Source organism: Melozone crissalis, unplaced genomic scaffold (genome assembly GCF_028551555.1).
Source record: "Melozone crissalis strain CALT ecotype California unplaced genomic scaffold, PUWL_Pcris_2 ptg000016l_1, whole genome shotgun sequence".
NCBI classification, from domain to species: Eukaryota; Metazoa; Chordata; class Aves; order Passeriformes; family Passerellidae; genus Melozone; species Melozone crissalis.
In genome coordinates, this window is record NW_026535794.1 from 55,287,535 (window position 1) to 55,313,657 (window position 26,123).

The 26,123-nt window shown below is 34.5% G+C and overlaps 1 protein-coding gene across 6 annotated transcripts in view; it reads right to left on the minus strand.

Moving 5' to 3' along the window:
- Positions 1-1,342: 1,342 nt before the first annotated feature.
- LRRFIP2 (LRR binding FLII interacting protein 2) overlaps positions 1,343-26,123 on the minus strand; it is a 55,817-nt gene continuing 31,036 nt past the window's right edge. The window contains exons 4-16 of one of the 6 annotated variants that reach the window (XM_054273547.1): positions 20,658-20,702; positions 19,857-19,970; positions 19,357-19,428; positions 13,990-14,160; positions 13,612-13,704; positions 11,526-11,618; positions 8,086-8,187; positions 7,704-7,836; positions 6,593-6,642; positions 5,037-5,157; positions 3,981-4,060; positions 2,963-3,067; positions 1,343-2,215 (exon numbers count right to left, since the gene is read on the minus strand). In XM_054273547.1, the coding sequence (XP_054129522.1) occupies positions 2,105-2,215; positions 2,963-3,067; positions 3,981-4,060; positions 5,037-5,157; positions 6,593-6,642; positions 7,704-7,836; positions 8,086-8,187; positions 11,526-11,618; positions 13,612-13,704; positions 13,990-14,160; positions 19,357-19,428; positions 19,857-19,970; positions 20,658-20,702 (1,290 nt within the window). In that variant the 3' untranslated portion in view covers positions 1,343-2,104. The remainder of the gene's footprint in view (positions 2,216-2,962; positions 3,068-3,980; positions 4,061-5,036; positions 5,158-6,592; positions 6,643-7,703; positions 7,837-8,085; positions 8,188-11,525; positions 11,619-13,611; positions 13,705-13,989; positions 14,161-19,356; positions 19,429-19,856; positions 19,971-20,657; positions 20,703-26,123) is intronic. The other 5 variants (XM_054273548.1, XM_054273549.1, XM_054273550.1 and 2 more) reach the window with 5 other exon arrangements.

Consider the following 26,123-nt stretch of genomic DNA (forward strand, 5'->3'; position numbering starts at 1 on the left):
TACAGTGGTTCCGCAGTTCTGATTAAATGAATTATGCTTTGGTAAAAATAAATTTTAAAAAGTTTTCCATATTGCTATCCAATTGTAAGTCATAATTACTTACATTTTTTCTCATGCCCATACTGGATCAAGACAAAATAATAATGCCTTTTTTTTCTCCCTTCTTATTGCTTTTCCTGGTACCTCCCATTAGGAATCTTGTTCTGGATATTTTGTTGAATTTGTTTTAATTTTCTGGTAGCAAGAACTTTGGAATCTCTTCAATTAATATGCCCCTGCTAACAGAACTGTTAATAACTTTTCTTTAAAAAAACTACTAGATCTCTTGATTTTAAGAAAGAATGTACTGATACTTTACCTCTACCCCAGAAAAAGTTATCTGACTCTCAGTTCCATATTGAAGCTGCAGTTTTCCCGGTGCCATAAAATGTCCAGCTTCAATGGGGTGGTTTAGAGGAAGTGAATGAAAAGTGAATGAATCAAATAAGGTTTTAGCAGAGTTTTGTATGTACTGAAAGCCTCCAAAGTATCTTCAGAATACCCATGATTAAGAACTAATCAAGAGTTATGAGTTTCTACTGAGTAAGTACACAACAAAAAGCAAAGAGTTAACAGCACAATGATCTATGTGATCACCAAAGTGTGTCTCCTATTTAATAAACAGGCCTAAGTAGACCTGCTACTTACAAGGTATCTCAGCAGGGAAGGAATTTTATTTTCCAAGTCCAAGAGACATCTAGAGACAGAAAGCTTTAGTTTTGTGTTGTTAAGATGGCTGTTGTCTGAAAACTGCTCTGGTGAAGTAAAGGTACTAACTCTCAGGATTGCAAAGGTCCTGAAACCTGCCTCACTTTGAGAAATACTCCCAGAAGAGTAGCAATTTCAAAGTGGAAAATACCTGCTACAAGTCCAAAAGAGTGATTCTTCTCAGACCAACTCTCCTTGTGCCCTCATGAAAAGTTCAACACAGGGGCAGTGCCACTTCAAACACTTCAAAATTGCCACTGCAGGTGCTACTGATGTCCTGCTTGTGGTGTGCCAGCTCAAAGAGTCAAAGTTCTTAATAGTATTCACTGTCCACAGGAAGTATGCCACAGACAAAAAACCATACCATTCCAGAAAATACCTTCTTCCTTGTGCAGCTCCTCTGCTCCATGGCAGTACTGTCAAACAGTAGCAGACTAGGTTAAGAAAAAAAAATTCAAACTCACTCTTTCAAAGGCAGAAAGAACTTGTTAAGAACATGAAGATCAGATCTTACTATTCTACAGATTTGTCTCTGTCCTGTTAGCATCTCCATATTCAAAAGAAAACGCAAAACATCCAGTTTTGGTCAGTAAAGTGTCCGTTTAATAAACTCCTTAGCCATATTTCTCACCCCCTTCTTCCCCCTATAAAATTTCAATTTGCACTTAAGCAGATGACACAATCTGATGGCGTACAACTTCAGTTTTTAAATTTCTGCTCTTAATGCTAAGAGTATCAGGGGCTAGTATTTGACAAAATTACACAGAAGTCAGATGTGCCCATGCAAAAGAAGCCGATCCTTATATACAGTCCCTATTTTTTCTTATAAATTTAAATATTTTAAAAAATGTATTTTCAAAATGTATAAAGTTTAGGGAATACCCCAAATGTATCTTAAAATAAAATGCTTTCTGGTTTCAAAGGTTATTTCCACAATGAAGACTAAATTGCACCAGATAAAAGGCACTTGTGCTGTGTGATGTCTTAGGCAAGTATATGTTAGTTTCATAACAGTGTCTTGAATTCATGCAGCTGTCTCTGAGCATCAAGCATCATTAAAGCAGCCAAAAGAGATCATGAGTAAACTTGATTCCACAGTTGTAAAAACATACAGCATTGTGCTCCGTCTTTGACTCTAGAATCAAACACTACTGAAAAACTGCTGTCATTCACATGGGAATTCAAACTACATTTCATTCTCTCATAAATTACAAAAAGTATGTCATTTAATTATGAAACTAAACCACCAGTGAACAGCTCAGTGTTCAAATAGTTTGTGCCACTGAAAGTCTGTATTTATAAACAAGCTAGGGACTAGTTATTCAAGGAGCAGTGCATTGTATTTTCAATTTCCATTTCACTGTTGAGATAAAAGCGCAGTCCTATTTGCCTTCATCTTCTCCAGCCTTTTCATTAAATGGCTATTGGTCATCTCCATTTCTTCTATCTTATCCAGTGCTGTTCTTAACTACAAAATGAAAAAAAGTTATTATCACTTTAGTTTATTTGGACCTTGTGCTGTTCTCAAGGTTGGTAAGAGGAATAAAAGTATTATGTTTCATAAGAGTGCCACAGAAGTTAAGATATAACTTCCATTACTGCAGGCAGATGAAACAGAATGAAACTGTTAAAAATAATTGTGAAGCAACTGAAACATGAAGTGTATTCATTCTAAAAGATCTAGGTGCCTGCAGCCTCCCATTACATTAAAGAAATTTACCTAGAGCAAGGTAAAGTATTCTCCACCATTATTATTTGCATACAGATACGTATTCCCATCACAGGTAGCAGGCATCATGCTAGTGTTGCAGCAGCTCTTAAGCAAGAATGATCAACAGCTCAGTTAAATACAGCTTCTTCCCAGAATCCTGTGAGATCCAAGCCGGAAAATTCCCAGGCTATCACTTGACATAGGGACCATTCATCTCTCTAGCAATATTTTGTAGGAGTACTTTAAAATATTACAAGCTATCACATTTAGAAAAAAATACCACTTAGATGCTTCCTTTCAAGGAAGTACAGCAGTGAATCGTAGTTAGCATTACTTTAACATGCTAGATGTCTTCTGAATGTTATATTGAGACTTGAAGGTCATCTTAAAAAACAATTAAAAGATGTAATCAAAGGTTACAAGAAATCAGAGCTTGGAGGCAAAAGACAGAGCAGCTTAAGACAGAAAGGAACATACAGCTGGAAAAGAAACCAAGTTAGTTACCTCTCGCTGAAGCTTCCTTTTTTCAGCTTTGAGTTCATCTTCTACTTTTTCTGCATTTTCTGCTGCACTTTTATACCTTGCAACCTGTCCCTCAAGTCGTCCAATCTGCAAACCCAAACAAGACAAAAGGAATATAACTCACGTTATATCCACCTGGAGTTCACCTGCCACCAGCTGCTCTTCCAAAGACACAGCTGAGAAGACACAGAAGGTTAAAGAACTAAGCAGAGAGAGAAGAATTGGAATACAAAAAAATCAAGAATTGGGAAACACATGGGATTAAAAATGAAACCGGAAAGCTGAAAAGCAGAAACTGTATGAAAAGATGCAAAATAGAAAGCAGACAGTTATCAGGACATGACGAAAGAGGTCTTGAGCCCAAGCACAGAGCTCAGCAGTAAGGAGAGGACTTGAGACAAATCCTGATTGCAACCTGCAGATGTTAAAACCCACTGGATGGATTGTTCTATGTACAGCTCCCTGCTACCCCTAAATCCACATGATAGGCTACTAGACAGAATCTGTGCAAAAGAGAAAAGATACGCATGTGTGATTTAAATTACCATCTTTATTTTAATTCTTTAGGTAATAAGCTGTAATTCAATTCCTAAAACACAAAAGTATGGCAGATTATAAAGAAGAACTGAAGCTACTAGTACAAGAAAACCAATCTATGTAACTTAATGACTAGTAAGAAAGTTGTACTGTGGAAGATACAAAATTTACTCTCTAAAGTGAGAGTTATATCTCTATAAAAACAATCACACTTTCTAAGTCAATAACATAATTTTATTGCTCAGCACCATAAGATTTTATCTTATGGTTAGGCTGTGCATAGCTACTTAATTGCAGTGCCCAGGTATTTAATTGCAGGAAATATGAAAAAATGTGGTGTCATTCTATGCAAACTAAATACCAAACAGTAAATCAAATTATGATATGTGCTTTCATGGTTTTTGTTGAAAAAAGTATTGCAAAAGTGTGCAGTGTAATAACAAACATGAAAAAACATACTTACATTTTGTTCCAAAGTAGTTATATCTTGTTCAGCTTTTGAAAGCTTAAATTTGTATTCACTAATTTGTCTGTTGGCATCTCCTAGACAAAAATTGACATGAATATATTAGTCAAAGCAACTCTCTAACTCCCTTTTAAATAAAATTCATTAAAAGACCATTTTATTGTGAAGCCCATACCCAGGATCATAAAGAGGTAAATGTTCTTTCAGCAATCTACTAGAGTATGGAAAGGAAATAATTTTCTTTTATTTAGAGAACACAACTACCATCTCTATAAAGTGGGCATTAAATTTCAGGTGCACCAATGACATACACATGTTTACAACACATGTTTAGATGAGCAAACTAATTCCTTAGAGAACAGAATCAACATAATAATCAACACACACTGCAAAATGCCAGACCACAATAAACATTCAGCAGCATTCAGCTTAGACATTTGTAGTAATCTTCGAATAAAGAGCACAAGGCTTAAACCTGACTGACAAACTCTAAGGAGCTTTGCAAATTACTTTGGTGTTACATTTGAGCCCTCACATTGCCAGTGCTTTGTTCATGTTCATTATACACAAGCCTACTAAATGACAGTCTGTCAAACAAGTTTTCAGCTGAATAGCTTGCTTGAAATGAAAAGCATCTTATGCTTCTATGAAGCAACACTAAATATTAAGTTAAAGAAATTTTCATGTTTTGCTTCCGCACAGCAGTCTTCTAGATTAGGTTTCTATATCAAAGATTGAACAAAATCGTCCCATAGAATATGTATTTTAAAAAATCTTATCTGAAATTCTGTTGTCTAAAAATTGTATCCAAGCAGTGTCACCCACTCTAGACACGGTTATCAACTGAAAAATAACTTCCCAGAATGTTGCTCTTCAACACTGAAAGAGGCAGATTTTGAAGGTATTCTGCAGTAAGAATTCCATGCAAGGACATATACCAACAAAAACCTATCTGCTCAACAATACAGTCACTCATACCACTAGTGCACAACAAGAGGAGCTGGAAGTCCTCTCTGCAAGAAGAATAACTTTGAACAGTAACCATATACCTACTTTGCATTTCAATTAGCTGCAAGTCAGAGCCATTCTCCAAGTCTATTGTATCTGGATTCATGCTATCACTTTTAGAGTATTTCTGTCGTTCCTCTTCTAACTGCATCTTCAGTTTTCTAACCTGAAAAAGGAAGTGTTTCTTTATGAAAAAAAGACTTCCAGAAGTTAAGTCATTGTGTATGTAAATGTTCAATGGTAAAAAGGCAGACTAGTCCTGAGATGCCACTGGCTGAGAAGGTTCTGTAAACAAGAATAGCAGAGCGATGCAGGGGAGTCAGTCCCTGAGGTCTGTGGCTGTAGAGCCATCCCCATCACTGGGCAAGTGCCCTCTGCATGTCAATGCACAACCCAAGCCCACCAGTTTGGTCAGTACTGTAGGGATATCTGCACAGTGCAGGAGCACCTTTTAACTAACACAGCTCACTTTTCAGAGGAGGAGATGGCATTAAACTCCGTTTATGGATTTCTTCTCCTGTGTATCTTTCCCACTCTAAACACACACGAAGATATTGAACACTATCCTAGTGAGTTTACAGACAATAATCCATGGCTTTTTCAGGGGGTCCTCTCTCATATTCCCCCTGGAAACAATGGTCCTAGGCAAGTCTGTAGTGCACATTAGCCTTTAATAGTTCCATTTCATGCTACAGCAGCTGTCTCTCAGTTTTTCTGGTAGTCAGGGAACATGGATTTCTCAGCTATGTGCCCTGCGTGTGGACATTATGAAAGAAGTAGGAGCTATTTTTTGGACACTCTTACAAAAATATTGTTCTACAGATTAGCAGTATGTGAGTTAAATTGCAAAACCCCCATTCATGATACAAATCAAATATATGATCTTTTTTAAATTATACAGTGATAAATATGTGCTTACATATTTATACACATTTAATACTATAATTTATTGGCCAAAAAAGTATCTATACTATAATTAAGGTTCATTCACAGCAAACCCAAATGTTGACAACAATGGTTTAAATTTGCAATGTCTTCAACTACATGAGCAAAAACTGTAGTATTCTTAACAATTGCTCAATGGCTATATGTTTGCTTGAGACCTTTCTTCTCAAAACAGAGCTGTATTTAAACACCATTATTTTAATATTAATTTTCTCTGAGTTACCAAAATGATCAATGAAGTAGTATCACTCAGCAATTTTGAAGAAAATGCCACTTGAGTTTATGAGAGTCTAATTGTACTGACTTTAATATTTCTGCATAATACAATTACGCAGATAAAAGAAAAGAAAATAAAAGAAAGAGCTTTAAGGATATGCACTAATAGTAAAGTCAGGAACAAGTTAGATTTCAGCTAACCAGCTAGTGAAATGAAATTTCTTTACCCATCAAGATCAAAATCCCATGGATAAGGACAACAGCAAGAGGAACTGCTAATTCCTGATAGTCAGTGAGGTAAAATGAGTATTTCATTTTGCTTTAGTGATTACATATCTGATTAAGCACCTTTGTGCACAACAGTTGTTTATTACTTATATATAAATAGTTTGCAAAATGATACACAAAGGTCTACTTCTGAAATGAGTAACTTATTTTACCTGGGAGAGTAATTCCTCCTTTTCTCCAGCCAGTTTTCGTAGCCTGATATCTAAAACCAAAGAATCCAATTAAAAATCAGAGAAATCTGTAGCTAAGAATATGTTTTTCATAACTTTTTGTTCCATTCCAAATGCAATGCTCATCAAGGCTAATAGCACTTGGACTGCAAAACTTTGATATCTCACTAATAACACAAAAACCTTCAGTTAATAGCAGAAAAAAGGGGAAAATACATCATTCACAATGTTTATTAGTATAACAATTCTAAAAGCAAGACATCAGAGTTTATAAAATAGCAAAAGAGTTTAGCAAATATTTCTACTTAGTCAAAAGATCAGTAAAGACTACAAGCCATTACTACAATCAAGCAACACTGTGCTAAGACTAGAGCAGCTCCCTTAGAAATTGTAACTTTGACAGAAATGAAGGATAATAACATTTGTAATGGGAGGCCACAGCAGAAATATGTATCAAGTCTAATTTCTGTCAATATAAAAATATGTAACTATTATATATTATGTACAAGTATAATTGAATTATATAGAGGGTTTTTTTCTACATGTTAACAGAGATTTACAGAGGATTGACCTTGCATGCAATAACTTGCTCAACCTAAAGATAAAAGCAAGTTAAAGTAACTTAACCCGGAAACCCCCAATTAGGGTGTCTGTTGTCCCTGTCATTTTCTGAATGCTTTTAAAACTTCTTTTTCTAATGAATGTCATGGAAGACTGCACTTGATGTTCTTTCATTGATTATGTATACTTCTAAAGAATTATTTTCATGAAACACAATGGAAAACATACTAATCCAAAAAACAACACTTTTAAGTAAGATGTTTTCCATCAGTATTAAAACAGAAACTGGACCAAGAGAACTAATCCATTTCAAACATCTAAGCACATATTATTTTTTCTTACTCAGAAGACAGATACATCTGTCTTTTTACTCAAAACGAACAAAAACTTAAAATCAATCCTGAAAGTTGTGTAAGCATATATTCCAGAAGCATCACAGGTGCTTGCACCTGCAAATGTAAGTCACACTCACTGTGAACGAGAGGAAACAAAGCCCTCAAAAACTCTATAAAGTATGCTACGATACTTTTACCTAGTGGTCCTTCTCCTGCAGATTCCAAGACCTGAGCAGCTTCCTGGGACACAACTGTTATTGTACCAACCACTGATTCATGGTTTAGATCACCATTTGGTGTGCCATCTGGAATTATAACTAATCCATGTTTCTAAAAATGCAAAACAAAAAATAAACTGGTCATACAACAGAAGCGCTAAAATATAAATCAACAGATAAGTTTTTAAAGAGCTTTTCAAGTTCCGTGAAACAATTACAATGATACGGACCATTTGTCCTACCCTAAGGTCAGGTTTTCAGAGTGCACAAGAATAGTAACCATTCTTCCTCCTTCTTACTGACCTTGATTTCATGCCCCATTCCTGGATTTGTTACTGTAAAGTAACTACTACCAACATACCTGTCCTCTCTTCATTGTTTCCTTCAGGTCAGCCAACTCCTCTCTGAGCTCATCTCGCTCATTCTTAATGCAGTCAAAGTAATCTTTCTGTCTTTCTAGGGCCTGGGCTCAGGCAGATAGCAAGAAAAAGAATGGCACAGAGAAAAAGCATATGACAGACAGCAGAAAGATTTTCTACAAGTAAATGCAAATAGCTCAATACAAATAAAGAAATTAAAAGTGCTTTTTAAATATGTAGTAACATACATCTCTGATAACTGCCTTCTAAAAGTTGCATATCTAACTTCATGCTGCATTTGTTATTACTTTTTTTTCCAGACAAGTCTTAGATTTTTTCAGGTTTTTTTTATTCAGTGAATTCTATTTTTTAGTAAATTTTGATAAACTAAATTGAGGACCAAAAGAGTGATTCTTCTTCATACAGGCACTCTACAGCAAGAAATAAAACTTGCTGAAACTCAAATGGCAAAGATCCTAAAACATTACATCTATTGAATTAATTTCACTGCCTTTTATAAGGTACAGAAATAGAAATCATACATCATGGAAGACCTTGAATGTATCCACTCATGAATAGTAGTTTATTTACTAGTTGCTTATGGGTTACAGCACCATTTCCTAAACCCAAAGCAATCAGTTTTAGAGAAAAAAAAAAAGCAGCAAACACCAGTAGCACTATTTTAGCGCAAAAAAGTATGGGAGCTAGAATGTGGGTGTGCCTAACTAAGCTGGAGAGGTTACTGGCAGTTGGGTGGACACTTCTACTTGACTGGCCAGCATGCAATACTGCACGCATTTAAAAAATCCTCACCATATAGCAAGTGTCAAAGTATACGCACATTTTGGCCAAGAAAATGATTCAACTAAACCCTATGCTATGCGTGAATGTGTAGGAATGGACTGATACTATGAAAGAAATGAAGGTGTACACATTTGTACTGTACTTGCCTCATGTAACTTCAGTATGCTGAATTTTAATAATAATCTAGAATCTGCATACTAGAGCAATATTTTAAAGCATTACCAAGTTTCAACAGAAAATTCTGACAAGTGCTGTTGCACTTGATTTATTCATATGTAAATGTAACATTTGAAATAAAGGTAATTCAACATGAGTGAAAACAGTAGCTGACATCTTAACTTAAAAATCTGTAAGATGTCCTTTTATTTCCTAGCACACACTAGATCTCTAAGTACATTATAAATAGCATGAAGAACCTTAATCATTACATAATTTTGTGCTCTACTTGAAAGACACATACATCTTTTTAATTTTTAAAGAACAGTGGAAGAGGTGGAAAGGGAAATAAGCTCACCACTTGAGAGAATGAACACAGCAGCCCAGAATCACAGACAGAGATTGTGTGTACTTGAGAGTGTCCTGTGATGATGTTGACCTTCCCCAAACATATTTTCTATCCTCATCCCCGAATAACACAAGTGTTGGAAATCAGAAAATTCTGTTTGGGGAGGAAGTGAAACTGATACAACTATGTATTTCTATCTATGTAGATCTAAGTAATCATTATTCAAAACCAGTAAAAATCTTAATGTTTGTACACTCAGGGTTTGATTTAAAATGACATGGATTTTGCAGAAAATCTAACTCTGGAATTCTTCTGTTGGGGCAGGAAACAGAAATCAGGACAACAAAGTTCTGCAGACAGATTTTACCATACTTATATGAGCAAAATCTGATAATATGCCAGAATCCAGAGATGTTTGTAATCCATTTTTCTAAATATTCCAAAAATCTCAGTAACTTTTATACCAAATTCAGAGCTGCCATTACTAAATGAAAAGTTGAAGCCACTGAACAGTGGAATGACTGTATATTTCAGGAATATAACCCAACGCTGTAACTCAGTGTCCTCAAACTGATCGAATTTAAGATCAAATATAACCACAAATTTCAAGCACTGCAGAAACAGGACAACATAAGAAGGCAGGTGTAAACCAAACTTGTGCTATTTTGTTCTGTTTGCCTCCTTTTCTTTTCCTGAAACAGCTAAAATATCTTATATACATTGTAAATTTAGGTTACAATTTTAGTTTTAAACTACATTGTGAAGCTTTGCAGAGATATCTAAAGCTGGAATAGAGTAAAAATTAGCAGTAGGAGGAAGAAAGGCTCAAAGACTGTGAGCTAAGAAAACTATGTAAATATTTATAGGTATGAGAAAGAAAAGAGCAGCATTTTTACATTTTGTTTTCTAAGAGAGTTCAATTCCGAGAATTAAAAAAAAAAAACTAACTAGAAAAATAACGAGTTATGGCATTTACAAGAACACAAACTTGCAGGGCAATTTTGGCTAAAGGAAAATACATCTATCTTTCTTGTCATTCTGGCTGGTAGGTATATTTGAATATCAGATATGCTCATACTGATTCTGGTGATGTATTTGAAAGAGCACAAAAATATTGCACAAATTGAGATGGTCCATTATACAAATGTGAGAGGTAAGTATGGAAAGAATAGGGTAAATTAAAGATAAAAAGCTTTCAGAAGAATGTTCAGAGAACTTCAGAATGATGACATTTTTTTGTGATGGAAGAGAAAGACTGAAACATGAAAAAAATAAGACAGCCTAGTTTTTGAACTGGCCACCACCAATTAAAAGGCATCTTTTTAAGGTGACTTGAACTCCAGCAAATAAAACAATTTTCAAAGAAATCTGCATGTATTGAAATATGGTATAAAATTCAGGTAGAGAGAAATGACCCCTGAGCTGTCAAGACGCAGACAATTCCTTTTTAAAGACTTTCCAACTCCCTATTGCCACCAGGCCATCTACTTGTGTCCCTGAACAGCCTCAAGTTTAAAGACATGTAGTCATCATCGCTGGTCAGGCTGACTCAGTTCTATGACTTCTGCCTGCCCAGAAGCAAAGCTGACAAACCCTGCCTGACCTACATTAGCTGTATAGGATCAGCACAGTTCTTTCTGTACCACCCTCCTTCCTACACAGGAACCTCATGGATGCTTCTCAAAAGGTCACTTACAACCATTGTTTCAATTATGATTCTCAATACCCGAACTATTTCATGTGACATTATCAGAAAACTAGCTTGGTTCAGTGTTGCATCCAAGCTAACCAATTATACAAGGATCAGAAGTGCAACACAGGAATGCACAAGTTGGTTGTAGAAGTCAATTCAAGATCACATCTTTTACCACTAGGCATGCCATCAAAAATTCTGCAAAAAATATTGTAAATTTGTATGTGTAACAGTTCATGTTACAGATTTAATTAGTACTACTGATCATTATTCAAGTAAAGTGTGGCTCATTTTCTGAAGAAGAGAAAGACTGCAAAACATTTTATTCATTTAAGTTCGGAGTGACCTTAATTTCTTTGGAGAATTCCTTGGGGTGTAGAGAGCATCCATCTACTTCTAAATTAAAAAAAAATAGCTTTCCTCCCATATTTCATTCATACCCCTATTTTTTTATCTTTCCAATTAATTGTCTCCTGGAGATCAAACACTTCCTTGGTTATGGAGTCTATATTCTCCTGCATACGTTGATTCGCCTGTGGTAAATAGGATGAGGGAAGAATAAAAGAGGAAAGAGAAGTAAGGAAATGGAAAAAAAATCCCAAACATTAAAATAGATAAAGGAAACTAAGAAATAAAAGTCAACCAAAGAGTTTATGAACATGAAGTTACAGAAACAGTGTGCAGTTTAATGTAATATATTTCTCATTAATTCATGCAAGAGAATGGGAGAATGGTATTTAATTCTTTTCAATCACTGCTGTTAGGAAAACTTACTGCAGCTAGAGTTACTTGTCTTTAGTGACTGTTCCCACTGCAGTCTGTGGATAGAAACAATTACCCTGCTGTACTTTCCAGATAACTTCAAGTCCCCTTTGGAACTGAATATTATTGTTAACAATTGGTTTTAATAATTTTTGGCAAAATAAAATAATCTTCTTGAAAGTATAAAGAAAGGAGTTTGAATCAAACATCCAGGAAGCAAAAGACAATTGCTGACTGCTTTCTGGTACTATATGAATACATATCAAGTGCAGTCCTACTTTTTTAGCTGACTATCACTGCATTTCGTTGCTTCCTCTGCAAACATAATTAAATGCTTAACTATGAAGATGACGTAAGAATTTTAAGGGCTAGAGACAACTTTTTTCCTTCTTAAGGAGTGAATTTGATTTTACATCTGGGAACAGAAGACAAGGTCTTTCATTAGTGTTAATAGATGAAGAAAAGACACAATAGGTGGTAAATATGAGTCGAACCTTCAAAGGGACTGAATGTATTCGTGCCTATTTGATACATGCTACATTCTACCAAAGTAAATACTCCAGAAAAATCTACTGTATATTCTTGGTTCATATACTTAAACCCAAGCAAAACCCCAAACAAGAATATGCAAAGCTGTTCTTTAATTCTCAGTGAAGTCAAAGATAACAGAGCAAGCAACAGAGCCACAACAGAACTTTTTAGGGCTTTTGGTTGTCAGCATTTATGCTAACTCAAAATGCTGATACTTAGGATAATCTTAATCCTTTTCTTCTGCTATTAAGTCCTATCAACTCCAGTTCATGAAGCATAATACTTCTAAAACAGAACTGGGACTTTTCAGAAAACATTTTGAGTTACAGTACCTACCACCTAGAGAGCACAAGAATATAGTAAAAATAAAGGATCAATGAACTGTTACACAGCTTTTGAAAATGACAGTAGGAGACTTTGGTCTATACACTTAAAGATAATAAATTTTTACTGCAATGAAGAGATAGTGGGAAAATTACGTAATAATTGAACTACAAGTTCCAACTAAAATAATTGGGAAATGGACACCCAATAGACACTGACAATATACATTCATATATATATACATATATATATATATATCTATCTTTGTGGACCATTTTAAAATGAAGACTGATAATAACTCTGGCATTTCACAGTGGGTGTGTTTTTTTCCAGAAACAAAAGGGACAAGGGGAAAAAGAACCAGGTGAGAGGGGAAAAGAACACACTGCACACCCACCAACATGGTTGTGGCCCAATAACATGCTGACCAGTAGTGCTGTGTATTATGCTTGATGGGTAAGCAAACAAATATTCAGTATGGCAAACTTCAATTGTTGATACTCATAAAAATCTGAAATAACTGAAATGGAAACTTTTGGGAAAGGCAAAGAATAACATTTGGTGTTATCCATGCATCAGAACTTTTAGCTATGGAAAATTATTTTGGCCACACAAATATTAATTCTGCCCTCACAACAAAGAAAAGATACTTGGAACATTCATGAGAGAACCACAATTTCTCACAAGAATTAAAGGCTTTGCAAGATGTAACACATTTGAAAACCTTGCAGAGACATTTTCAGCTTCATAAATTTAGGAGGATCAGTAGCTTAAATTCTACACACTAAAACAAGATAAATTATTTCTTAAAAATGCAAGATAGTATTTAATCCTGTTTTGTGCATGATTCCCATTCAAATCTTACACATGTATTTGCACAGGTTCTATCCTACACTCATATGAGCATACCTCTATCAATTCATCTCTCTGTCGAAGGCCCTCTTTAAGTTCATCCAGCTTATGCTGCAGAACACTGCAGTTGTGTTTCTGTCTTTCCAATTCCTGTATTGAAGAAATCAATTATTTGTATTTATTTTGAGTTATGTAAGAAATTGTTGTAAGGATTTGAGAAATTATACCTACCAAGTAGTTCAAAGACCACTGAAGTGGTCTAAATAAGTTGTCCAGACACTTGGTACACAGAAGATTTTATTTAATAAACTTTAGAGAGAAAAAATGTCATAAAGACTTAAGCCCAATACTAGCAAGTAAAGCTACTCTGAGTATTTTCAACTGTTCTTACTAAGTAGTCCAGATTTCTGTACTTTATAATTAGAAAAAAAATACCTTTGTCTTCTCTTCATTCTCCCTATAGAACTCCGCTATCTGTTCTTCCTTCTCCTCAATAACATCCTTTAAAGTATCCACTTGGTAAATCAAATTGTTTTTCTCGTTGTCTAGTTGAGCATTGGAAACCATAGCTTTCTTATACTTCTCTTCAACTTCAGCTAGCGAATCCTACAGATAGCAGAAAAGTTGACATTAGTCTAACTTTTTGATGCATTGTTATAATGTTAAAATACCACCATAATGTTAAAGTATGAGATGTTAGACATTAAAATTATGCAATCATTTTTGTTTATGAAAGATATTCTTTAGAGATACCAAGTAACAGTTTAGTTCCATTATTCAACTTCAGTCATACACAACAATGAAAATTTATCATTACAAAAGCATGAAAAATACAAGATAAGATTCCACTTGCATTTTCTACCTTGCCACATTCACAGCAACTCACAGGGATACAGTAGTAACATCACAGCTTCACATTCTAGTGAATACCATGTATCTAGTAGTGATATTGTTACTCAAGGCATGCATGAGAAAACAGCTCAGAATGAGGCAACAAAACTAACAGGGAGAATGCAGACAATTGAATCAGTAAAAGAGACCACAAAAGTAACTCCAAGAGTAGCTTTAACTTAATGCTTGTTATTTAAGTAGTGCCCTGTGACCTTAGATTCGAAACTTTAAGACAGCCACATTATTCCAGTAAAAAGGACTCACTATTTAAACAGGTATTTTATCTTTGATTTACTTACTAAATTTTTTTAAAAAGCATGTAACTTGGTTCTTTACCTAAAAGTGTACCTTGCTATTTAGCCTCTTAGACAAATCTCCCCCATTCACCATTTTATCCTGTTTTTAGTTATAGTTTGGGTTTTTTGTCAGAGTTGTAACAAATGTCAACCATTTAAACAGTCAGAAAACTATCACTCCAGGCACTTTTAAACATGCCTTTCTTTCAATATGCATTATATAGGGGTTGGGACTACATGGTCTTTAGGGCCATTCCAACCTCTTAACATTCTATGATTTAAAAATAATAAAAATTGATTTTCAGAGTCCTAATTTTAGAATTGAAGAACAACTATTAAGCCAATCCCCGGGCCAAGTAGATCTAATTCCTAAAAATCTCCTTGTACTTCATGTAATCTGTTCCTTGAAGACATAAATAGCATTATCTCCATTTTAGAATATTTGTATTTTGACAGTAGAAGCACTAGCACAGTAAGGGCATGAAGCTTGGGTTTCCAGAAAATAGAACACTACAACTAATATATTAGGAGAGAAGGTGACAACAATCTAAGTTTTCTAAGAAAATATTGAAGATTGCTATCTGTCAAACAGTAAAATTATGCAATCATTTTTGTTTTGGAATTATAGTCATGTCTTCTCTATAGAAATACCAAGTCACAGTTCAATATTCTGCCATAAGAAAGTAAAAAAATTCCCTATCCCCAAACACTACTCCACATTGTAAATCTCCAGTTTCGGAAGGATATCCTTAGAGAATGTATTTTATCTTTTATAATTTTATCATAATCACATATATTTATTTCACTGAATTCTGGAAATCTCTGCTGGAGAAATACAACTTTTTGAAACCCCAGAAAAAGAATTACAAAAGAATTACAGAAGATCAGAAAATAATTACAGAAGATCAGAAGAAGCAAAACAGTATAAATTGTGAAAATATAAGACAAGTACCACTATAATCCGGGAAGTAGTAGCAAACAGCAAAGATGACTCAGGATAAAAAAAAGAAAAAAAATATAAACATAACTGTGTGCAAGTAATTCTGAAGATTAAAACCAGAGAAAGCATTTCTTTTTGTGATGCTGTAAATACAACAAATCTTGTAAAAATTGGCAAAACAAAATGCTAGAGCTAGCAAACCTAAAGACTTTTAAAGAATAATCCATCTTAGAGTTAAAAAACAGGAAATATTAGGATTATAATGAAAGCTATAGTAATTTCACAGGGAGGTATGAAACGTAACAAAAAAAAATGCAACTATGGAAAAAGTGCAATTTGATTATATTTGTGAGTGTGGTGACTGGAGTCATGTACTAATGTAGTTCGGCAGAGACCTCTGAATGCCAGCTGGTCCAATCTCCTAACTAAAGAGGGTCAGCTGAGATCAGACTGCTCACAGCTCATCTCCATTTTAAATATCTCCAGAAATCTAGACTGCAGATAGTCAAACTTGCTGGATGACCTGCACCAGTGTTTGCTTTCCTTGTGAAAACTTTTTTCTTGAGTTCCAACTGGATTTTCTGCTCCTACAACTTAACTTTTGTCTGTTTTGTCTTTCCCTTGCAAAGAAATCTGCCATCTACTCTCCACAGCCTCCTATCAGACGTGCTAAAACAGCAACAATATTGCCAGCCACAACTCCAAGATTTATCAAGGCCCATTGTCTCAGCCTCTCACTGAATGCCATGTGTTCCAGAACTCCAATCTTAAGAGACAAGACTAGGCTGGGGTTTAAAACATTGTATTAGAATGTCATTAATTAAAAAAATAATGGCAGAGGAGGATGAATCTGCAGTTACAAAAGAGGAATAGATTGATTTGTATACTAAAGGGTGAAAACTGCTTCTGAGACAGAAACTAAGTTATGTCTAAGTCTCTATTGGGTTGAAAAAACTGAAACATTGCAAAGACTTCTTTGCAAGTGTCTTCTTTTCAAGTATTACACATGTTCCCCATGGTTCAAGAATTCCATGTAGTTTCAGGGAGCCTTCCAGTTTGATTTTAAATAATTTCTAAACACTTGAAGGAGGCGGTAGGATTTTTAAGGACGAAGCAGATGGAATGAAAACACATAAGGCTCTGCACATAACCTAAAGCTATGAAGAAATACCACACACAACTTTATCAGTAAAGTGCTATAAAAATTAGCTTGCTCAGTTAGAACAAGATGATTCAAGCCAAGAGACATCAAGAGAGTGCACTGTTAACAGCATAAAAGAAAAATTTTGAGGAAAGACACAGAATTCCTTTCCAGCTGATGCAAAGAAATACATAAAGAAGCAACAAAACAATCAAACTGAGACAGCAAAAGATTTGAAGACCTAACTAAACCAGAAGTAGCAACATTAGACTTTATCCTGCTGTTAATACTGACACCCAGTACATTTGTAGCCAGGTAAAATCCACACTTTACCAGCATAAGGGCAACCAGAGAGCTCAGAAGGTGGTGTGATTACAAATCCCCATTAGTCCAACACTGGAAAAAACCAACCAACCAACCAAAAACCCCAACATTTAAATGCAGTGTAAAGCAGGTGTTCTGGTAACTCTTCTAAAACATACACAAGACAAAAATGATTAAGTATAAGTTGAAAAAAAGGCAGTACCTTCCTAATTAAAAAAAAAGAAAAAAGGTTCCCAAAAGAATCTCTATGGAATGTGAACTAACCTAGGAACATATTATTCAGTATTAGCAACAACATAAAATGCAGTTGAATTCTGAAAGCCAAGCATAGATTAAGATCTTACTATTGCACACTGCGCTCTTTGGTAACTGTAATGGATTACAATAAATAATAATTCATTAACCACGAGTCAGAACAGTAATCATGAGATGCTGGCAAATGCATAAAGAATGAGAGTTAGATCCATTCTGAAAATATGAAGCAATCTCACATTACACTTGATCTATGCGTCATATGTCTATGTCTAATAATCCTGTAATCTACTACTCTTTACTCTCCTTTTAATATTCATATAACTAAACCAATATAACTAAACCAAAACATACTTCATCTGAACATATTGCTATCAGGTTTAAAGTTTCCTTCAAAGAGGAAATAACTTTTGCTACACTAAACAGCTCATATTACATATTTTCCCCTTACTATTTATCTAATATATTGTTAAATTGAAGACATTCAAGTAAGCTGATAAATACATCCCTATTACATTCTCTACTACAAGAAGCATTCATTTAGTTCAGTCTCTATATCGATATAAAACATATGAAAAGTTCTCTACTTTTACATGAAACCATTCATAATTAGACAATAGAAAAGAGAACAGAACAAATATCCTGGAAAAGATTTGCAAGCCCCATAATTTTTTGAATTCCATATCCCTACAATACAAAACAGTGAAAAGGAGGATTATTTTAAATTTACTGCACTGTTAATTGTGTGAAAATGTGTAAAAGAAAGGAATACATACTAGTTTAAACAAGTCAAAATACAGACAAATCTCATGTGGAAGACTACACCTAGTTCAGTGTGCTGCTGCAGTACAAACTACAGATTGCACCCTCGGGGGGAGGAAAGGACTGGAGCTTTCAGCAAGAGCAGTGATCGGGCACTGCCCCTTTGCACAACAAGGTGCATGGGAACCTGCGGCAGCAGGCAGGTAAGCAGCCACACTGAGATACAACGGGAGCCAGTGGCTCAGCAGGAAGACCCCACACCCCTGTGGGCATGGACTGCGGATACAAAATGGACTTCTTGGTTCAGGGTCCGTTCTTGGCAGCACCCAGCTTGATCTCAAACTAGTTTTGTGTGACCCTGCCATGATTAAAGTACCTACAAAAATCAGATGTCTGAGACTCTGTTATGGGAAACCTGTGGCCAAGCCTGTAAGGAAACCTTGACGGACACTGTGAGAATGGTGTGTGTAGCCAGTCTAGTGCAGCACCCATTGACTCACTTGGTGATTCACTGGAGGGTTTTGCTCCCAGCAGTGAAAGTTGGGGTGGTGGGAATATGACTACTACAATGGATGCAGGATTGTTTCCTTACCACAGACAGGAAAGTTTCCCTAGCACTCATTAGCCTAATGCTGAAAAAACCAATCCGTGATTTAGAGAAAATAATGGGAATATAAACCAGCATAAATTAATTTTTTTAACAGCGAAAAATTAAAACAAAATTAATTTTCTCCTGCAAGCAATATACCTGCCGAAATTAATTGCAGTACATCTTTCAAAATTATTATTTTGCTTTTGCTTTATAATATGAAGTATTCGCTGAAACTTGGAGGACTAATTCTCAAGCTCTTTGTCATAATTGTCTCCCATTTCTTTGTTCCCTACTTAACACCTAGTAATTATTTTGTATATCTGTTTATTTGCTAACAAACCTCTAAAAATACAAACTGAACACCTCATTATCTTATCAGAAAACGCCTATGTATATCAAAACATCAAAAGGTATTAACTCTTGTAACTGTAATCAAATAATAAACATGCAATCTCTGATGCTCTTCATGCATTAAAAGTTAGATACATGCTTTAAAGAAATTTCAAAATTTGTTAGTGAAGCCACTATACATTAGTGAAATTGGTGATAACTCCATTATGCAAAACACCCATTCAGAATGCATGCTTGGGAGGATCCCTGATACCTTTAATTCTTTAAGTCCCTGCATGTATCTCCCTTCTACATCATGTATCTGGTCCTTAAGATCATAGATATCCTGCAGGACATAGGAATGAACCATTGCATAAGAAGTATGGGGAAGTAATTTAGAACTGAAAAAGCATTAAAAGGTTTACACGCACTTCTGTCAAATGACAAAGCCTGCAATAATTCCCAGAAATTAAAATTAATTCACAAAAACTTGACGGAAATTAAGGTTTTGTTCATAACCCTAGCTGCAAGACAACTCAAACAGGACAGAATTGTTTGAAATTTGACATAAACAAAGTCTTATCTTAATAAGCTAAACTCTTAAACCACAATTATGAACACAAACCAAGATAAAATACCAAGAAAGCAAAAAAATACTTCATGATTGAAAATTACATCCTCATAACATTTTCCTATTAAAACAGAAGTTCTGTATTAAAAAATAATCTTCCTATTTAAACTAGCTCCGAATTCTCTGCAAAAAATGCAATTCACCCGTAATTCACTGAGGGAGGCATCAGGATCCACGAAACTGCTTGCATCTCCACTTCCTCTCCTGGATGAGTTGCCACTCTGAGGAGCTGCACTTACTGAATTGCGAGATGAGGGCTAAAGAAAGGGAAAAACATTGTGTCAAGAATCATATGGTTATTTCTGGTATACTTGATAATGCTCTTTATAAATTTCTTCAAAGTCACAGAATGGTTTTCTCTCTGGTTTTTCTTAATACTAGCTTACAGACAGCATGTTCCATTGGGTATTTTCCAGCACCTGTGTATCTTCTTGGTAAAATCTTGGTTTCTTGTTGATGACTTAATGTACCAGAACATTAGAATTTTGAGTCATCTATCCAGAAGATATTAATAAGATGGCTAATAGTGCTGAAATACTGTAGACATTTACAATATTTCCTAACTATTATAATTTCTGCCATCCAGGATTCAGAAGAAAGCCTACAATGAGAAGCTATCATACAGATTTTTATAGCTTTAGCCTCCTAAATTTTAGCCTTACCTGGTAAGTATTTCTCACACGAAAAATAAATTTTATAGAAAATTATTACTGGCCAAAAGAAAACTAAAGAATAAATTTCTTCCCTCAGGAAATAAAAGGCATAAACCATTAATTCTGGGCAATAAAAAAGTTTATCTAAAATTATTTTTGCAAGCTAACCCTGACAAAAAATACAAAGAATACACAGAATGTATACTTTTTGAATTAATTCAACACTTGTGATTTGAGAATGAACACTGACTTTAAATAATTTTAAAAGTTTTGAAAATTAAAAACTCTTACCCTTGAAAATATTTCTGAATGTGATTTTTCACTCTTTTCTTCCAGCTGAAAGAGAATAGGGAACACAATTACCTTTCATAATAAGGAACTACCGAATTGGCATCTTCTGTTCAAAGAGACTGAGAAATATTTTTAAATGAACCCATTTCAAAAATTCCAGATGTTAGCATAGATCAAGACAGGAAAAATAATGTTTAGATTAAAAAAAACAGTTTTTACCTTAGTTGCAACATAAATGTAAAGAAAAAAAGCCAGAAACCTTTCTTTAAAGTTTTTAAAATGTCATTACCAGTACTAAGCAACAAAACACACTCTTTTAAATTTTAAGTATATTTAAATATATATTTCAAGTAATATTTAAAATTCAAAAGTAATCACTGCAAAACTAGATGGCATAACAAATGCAAAGCTTCATGCAGGTACTTAAGGCACTCAGTGACAGCAGGGTGAATGCCCTAGTTAACAGAAAACACATTTGTAAGTTCAATCTCTTTAGTGTCACCTGTGATTAAATCACAATAAAACTGGTTCAGGTAAAAGCCTATAACTGAAGTATACTATGTAAAAGCATTCTACAAAATAATTTCAATTCATATTTCATCTACTGAAGACTAAGGAGAAGAACTATCACACTCCCTTATTACTTAGGAAACTGCTATTGCAAAATTGTATTGTAGATGTCCACATTTTCTGCATTTCTATGAATCAAAATAAGTGGGATTAGACACGTATTTAGTATGGTGTCTCACATGTCCTGCTTCTCAAAGAATACCTGTTTTTCTCTATGCCAGAGAAAACACTTTTGGAAGTCTATTGCAATCTCAGAAGAAACAAACATTACTTTATAAGACTTTTCTTTTTCCTCCTATTGTGGTATCTAGAAAAGCAACATTGCTTCTTCATGACAAATTCACTACCTCCAATGATGTACTGAAATTATAGATTGCAAATATTCGTTACCAGTATTGATCTGGAGGATACATTTAGACTAACCTAAATAAAAATATAAATTTCAAATCTAATAATAAATAATGATGATAACACAAGCAACTGAGAAGGCAGAAAAACTACCAGTCTCAGCCTCCACATTTCTTTCAGCACAGCATTTATTTCAGAAAGTCAGCTTTATTATGGGGAAAAAAGTGCTAAAGTTTAAGCTGGAGAAATAATTAGTCTCTCATGATTTGAGAATATACAGATGATAAATAACATGAATTATTACAACTTATACAGCACTGTAACAGTATCAAAATATCATCCAAATGCAAAGTCAAAGAACATGGTTATGAGAGTAGTCTAGCTCCCAGTCTCCCATTGAAAGCAAAACCACAGCCAACAGCTGTGGTTTGAACGCAGAGGTTCTGCAGCCTTGCTGTGACCTGACAGACTGCAACAATAACATCCTTGTGGAGCTTCTTGGAGTGTCTGGTCTGAACTCCTGAACTGCAGTGTGAGGTTGCTGGCCCTTGCTGCACTGCTTGGCAAGGGTACAAAGAATTTGGCTCTCACCTAAGCAAGCAATTACACACTGTTGATCACCACATACTTTTCCTTTTGCTCAGCTAAATAAGCACAGTGCTCTCAGCCTCTCTGCCTACCTACTGTATCTGCTAACCCTAAATGCTATTTCAAAAGATATACTTAAGAACAAAAATTAGCCTTTTTAGAAGTTACAGCATCAAGAAAGTGGCTCAGTTTGGTAAAAACAACGTTCAGCCTAAAGAGAGCTGCACAGGAAAACCATCATGATAATTTTCCCTTAACATGATCTGTTGATTGACATGGGATTCTGTACAAGTGCATAGCCAGCAAGGAGTGCTTCAGTAATGGATTCTCAAAAAATCTCATATGGGATGAAGGAACACTAAAATGCACTAGTGCGGGTACAGATCTAAGTATTTTTGTCATGAAAAGAAGTAATAGTATTCCAAAAACACACAAAAACCTCCCTAGCACATTTTATTTCCATAAGAAAAAAATGCAAAATATTTGGGTCTTTAAAAGATTGTTAAGCTTATCACACACACACAAAATTGTGAAGTGTTACACTTGTCACATGCTTCTAGCAACAGGCAAAATCTCCTTTAAAATTAGGAGCATGCTTTTTAAAATTTCACTCAGTACATTTTTATATGAAAACAAGCCCCAAATCCGCAATAAACCAATTTGCAATTAAGTAATTTAGAATGCTTTAACAGTATTTCTCTTTCAGAGTATGAAAAGAAAATCGATGGTTTTACTGTATTCACCACAGTGTAAATAAAAGCATTACACTCACACTAGTCAAAACTTGGCCATAATCTGCATCAGAAACAATGCTTCCACTGTGGTTGGAACGACTGAAATAATCAGCAGTAGTTTCACTTTGATGAGAAAAATCAGAGAACTTCAAAAGATAAGGAGAAGGTGAAAGAGAACTGAAGATGACGCCACTGAATGAACAAAAGTTTATTAAAAATCAAAAAAATCCTACCTTAAATCTCCATTATTGCACTAAAAACAATGAACATTTATTATTGATTCATCTTCCTCAATTAGAGTAATATAAAAAACCATAAAACCAGATACCAAAGGGTTTAGTATTAATTTAAGGTCAAACACAAACTACAAACATTAAAAAAGTTTGCAGATCATAAAAGACAGACTATGTAAACTGATAAATAAAAAAATATAAAAATATTTTTCCCTACAAATGTTGTCTTTTTTCAAATCAACACACATCCAACAGTGCTAGCTATAATCTGGGCTTCTTCTCATTGCTAAGTTTAAGACATCTTAGACTAGAAGGCAAAGTTACTCCCCAAAGATATATGTCAGACTAGCACCTAAAAAGCTGGGGGAAAATGCTAGTGCTACACATTTCTTGTTTCAAAAAGCAAAATATATCTAAGCACAGTTACATCCGCCATGGGAATTCAAGTGAAATACTCAACTGAGAAACATTATGCATGTAAAAGACAGTATTAAATGGGAAGAGTAGGTTTATCATAACCTTATTGATAACATTCTACTTCAAAAGGCAGAAAGTTAAAACTAAATACAATCTTCACAGTGAAAGTGATTTTAGGAAGAAAATCCTTCTATGAATAGTTTGAAAAGATATTGTCCTTATCCAATTCTCATCATTAAAAAAAAGTTCTTTATACTTGATGTTTGTGATTAAAAGCTAGGAAGATGTCTAAAAGTTATATATGTAACTGGTATACAAAAACCCGTTTACTGACAAACACCAGGCTCAGATTATGCTATTCTAGGACTAGAGAATTTGTATTTGTTGTCACTGCTATTTTATGTTCTATTTCTCTGACAACAAATTTTCCAGCTATTTTTCAGCTACATCTATATTTAAACTAGTATCTTTAATTTTCATTAAATGTAGTTAGCTAGATAAATTTTGATAGCTGGAAATTTGGCTAAACTTTCCTATTGCACTTACATTTCACAAAGTATAGAGATACTGAAGAGAATTCTTCTTATTTATTATGATTACAGCAAAAGAACAACTCGGGCTACAATCTATGACAGTATTGGTCAATCATTCAAAATCCATTTTACTGTTGACAGGTCCATATACCTAATAAACCTTGCTGTCCCTCCTTCTATGCTTTTTGTAGTCCTAGTATCTTTCCCAATGGGGTCATCAAAACAGATAGATTTTAAGATGGAGAAGCATCATACAGTTTCTCACAAGCATTCTCTACCTTTTAGATCTCTCCTACTTGCTCTTCTAATTTTCAGAGAGAACTAAGCTGACTTCAAATGCATTATCCAGAGTAAAACCAAAATACAAGACACAGAAAGAGTAGGAAATTAATGTTAAATTATTCATAAGATTTTTACTCATCTGCTTTTCAAGACTATTTCATTAAACAAATGCTTTGAACTTTATTAAGCATTCACTAGTGTGAGTGAATGTACCTTGGCATGACTTGGTATAACATATACACAGTGAGATCATATATATATATATATATATATGTTCCTACATATCTTTAAGTAGATACTTTTAAGAAATTATCCCAGTGTTAATAAAAACTGAGGGGACAAGCAGCATTTTCACAATGCAAGAGACTATATATGTATGTCAATACCAGTTACATTTTAGAACTTCATAAAGCAACAGCAAAATTACCTTTTTCCTACATCCTCAAAAATTTACTCTGATATCTCTTGTAGCTAAAAACATTCGTTTCTGACAAATGTGGTTTTGTTTAGTACATATAACATTGTTAATATGCGAGAAATTTTAAAAAGGACTGAACATTTCAATTTAGCCCATACTAGAACACTGATAACTTATTTTGTTTTGTGTGGCATGACAAATGAGCAGCTATATCAATGAAACTTAGACAATTGTTCTGTGGCAGAAGCAAAATAAAACTCTTCAAAATCACTTTTCAGCACAAAGAGCCAAGTTTAGAACAATACTTGTAATACAATAGACCCAAACCCAATTTTTTCTCATTTTGGATACTTGTTATCATAAAAATGAGCAAACTTCTTACTGCATGATATAACAGTTTCCATTAATCCTCTTCCCCAAAGAAAGACTTTTCCACATGTACTGTAGTGGGTTTCATGTGCTTGCCCCATCTATGACATAGGGTGGTAACCCCAACAATGTGCTATACTTCAGTTACTAGTTGTTTATTACAAACATTAAAAAGATATTTAGAAAAACAAATGCCTTCTACAGCTTACTATCTTACTGCTAAAAATTTACATCTTGCTAAAAATCACATCTCTGACAAATCAAAACTTCTTATGCCAAATGAAAAAATCCAATCTGCGTGTTGGTCAGTGAAACGATCCCAAGTGGGCATGCTCGTAACTGCGGATGTGTTAATATCAAAGCGTTCACCAAATCGTGCATAGGAATGCTCACCACAGGACTACTTCGGACTGAGCTTGCTCTTGAAGAATAACTGCATTCAGATGGCTAAAGAAAAGTTATGAAGGACACTTTCACAACTTTCATAGATTTTTGTCTGCAGAAAACAAAGATAATGAAAGAAACAACCAGAGGCCTATTATACTAAGAGTGCAAGAACCATTTGAGTTATGTCATCCATCACCACACAACGAGGCCTGAGAAAGAAGGAATGAAGTAGCATGTACATCCAGTCTCAGCCATTATCATGCCACACTCATACACTGTAATTCCTATGCACAGTCACATACTCTCTTATCCTATCTATGTATTTCCAGTTAGTAGCATACCTTTTGTGAAAAAAAAAAAAAAATTAAGATTCTCAGCAGCATTTATTATTGCTTTGAGATATGTCTATTTCCACTAAGAATTCCCTTTAAAAATAGTCAAATACTTTTAAAAAAATCAAATCTTAACTAGCTGCATAATTAAATTAAACATTTAAATTTCAATTTGGTTCTAACTGCTCGGAAGCCTGCAGAAGTTTTAACACACCCTGGGAACTGAAGCTATGCAGTACACTTAGTGATTTTATT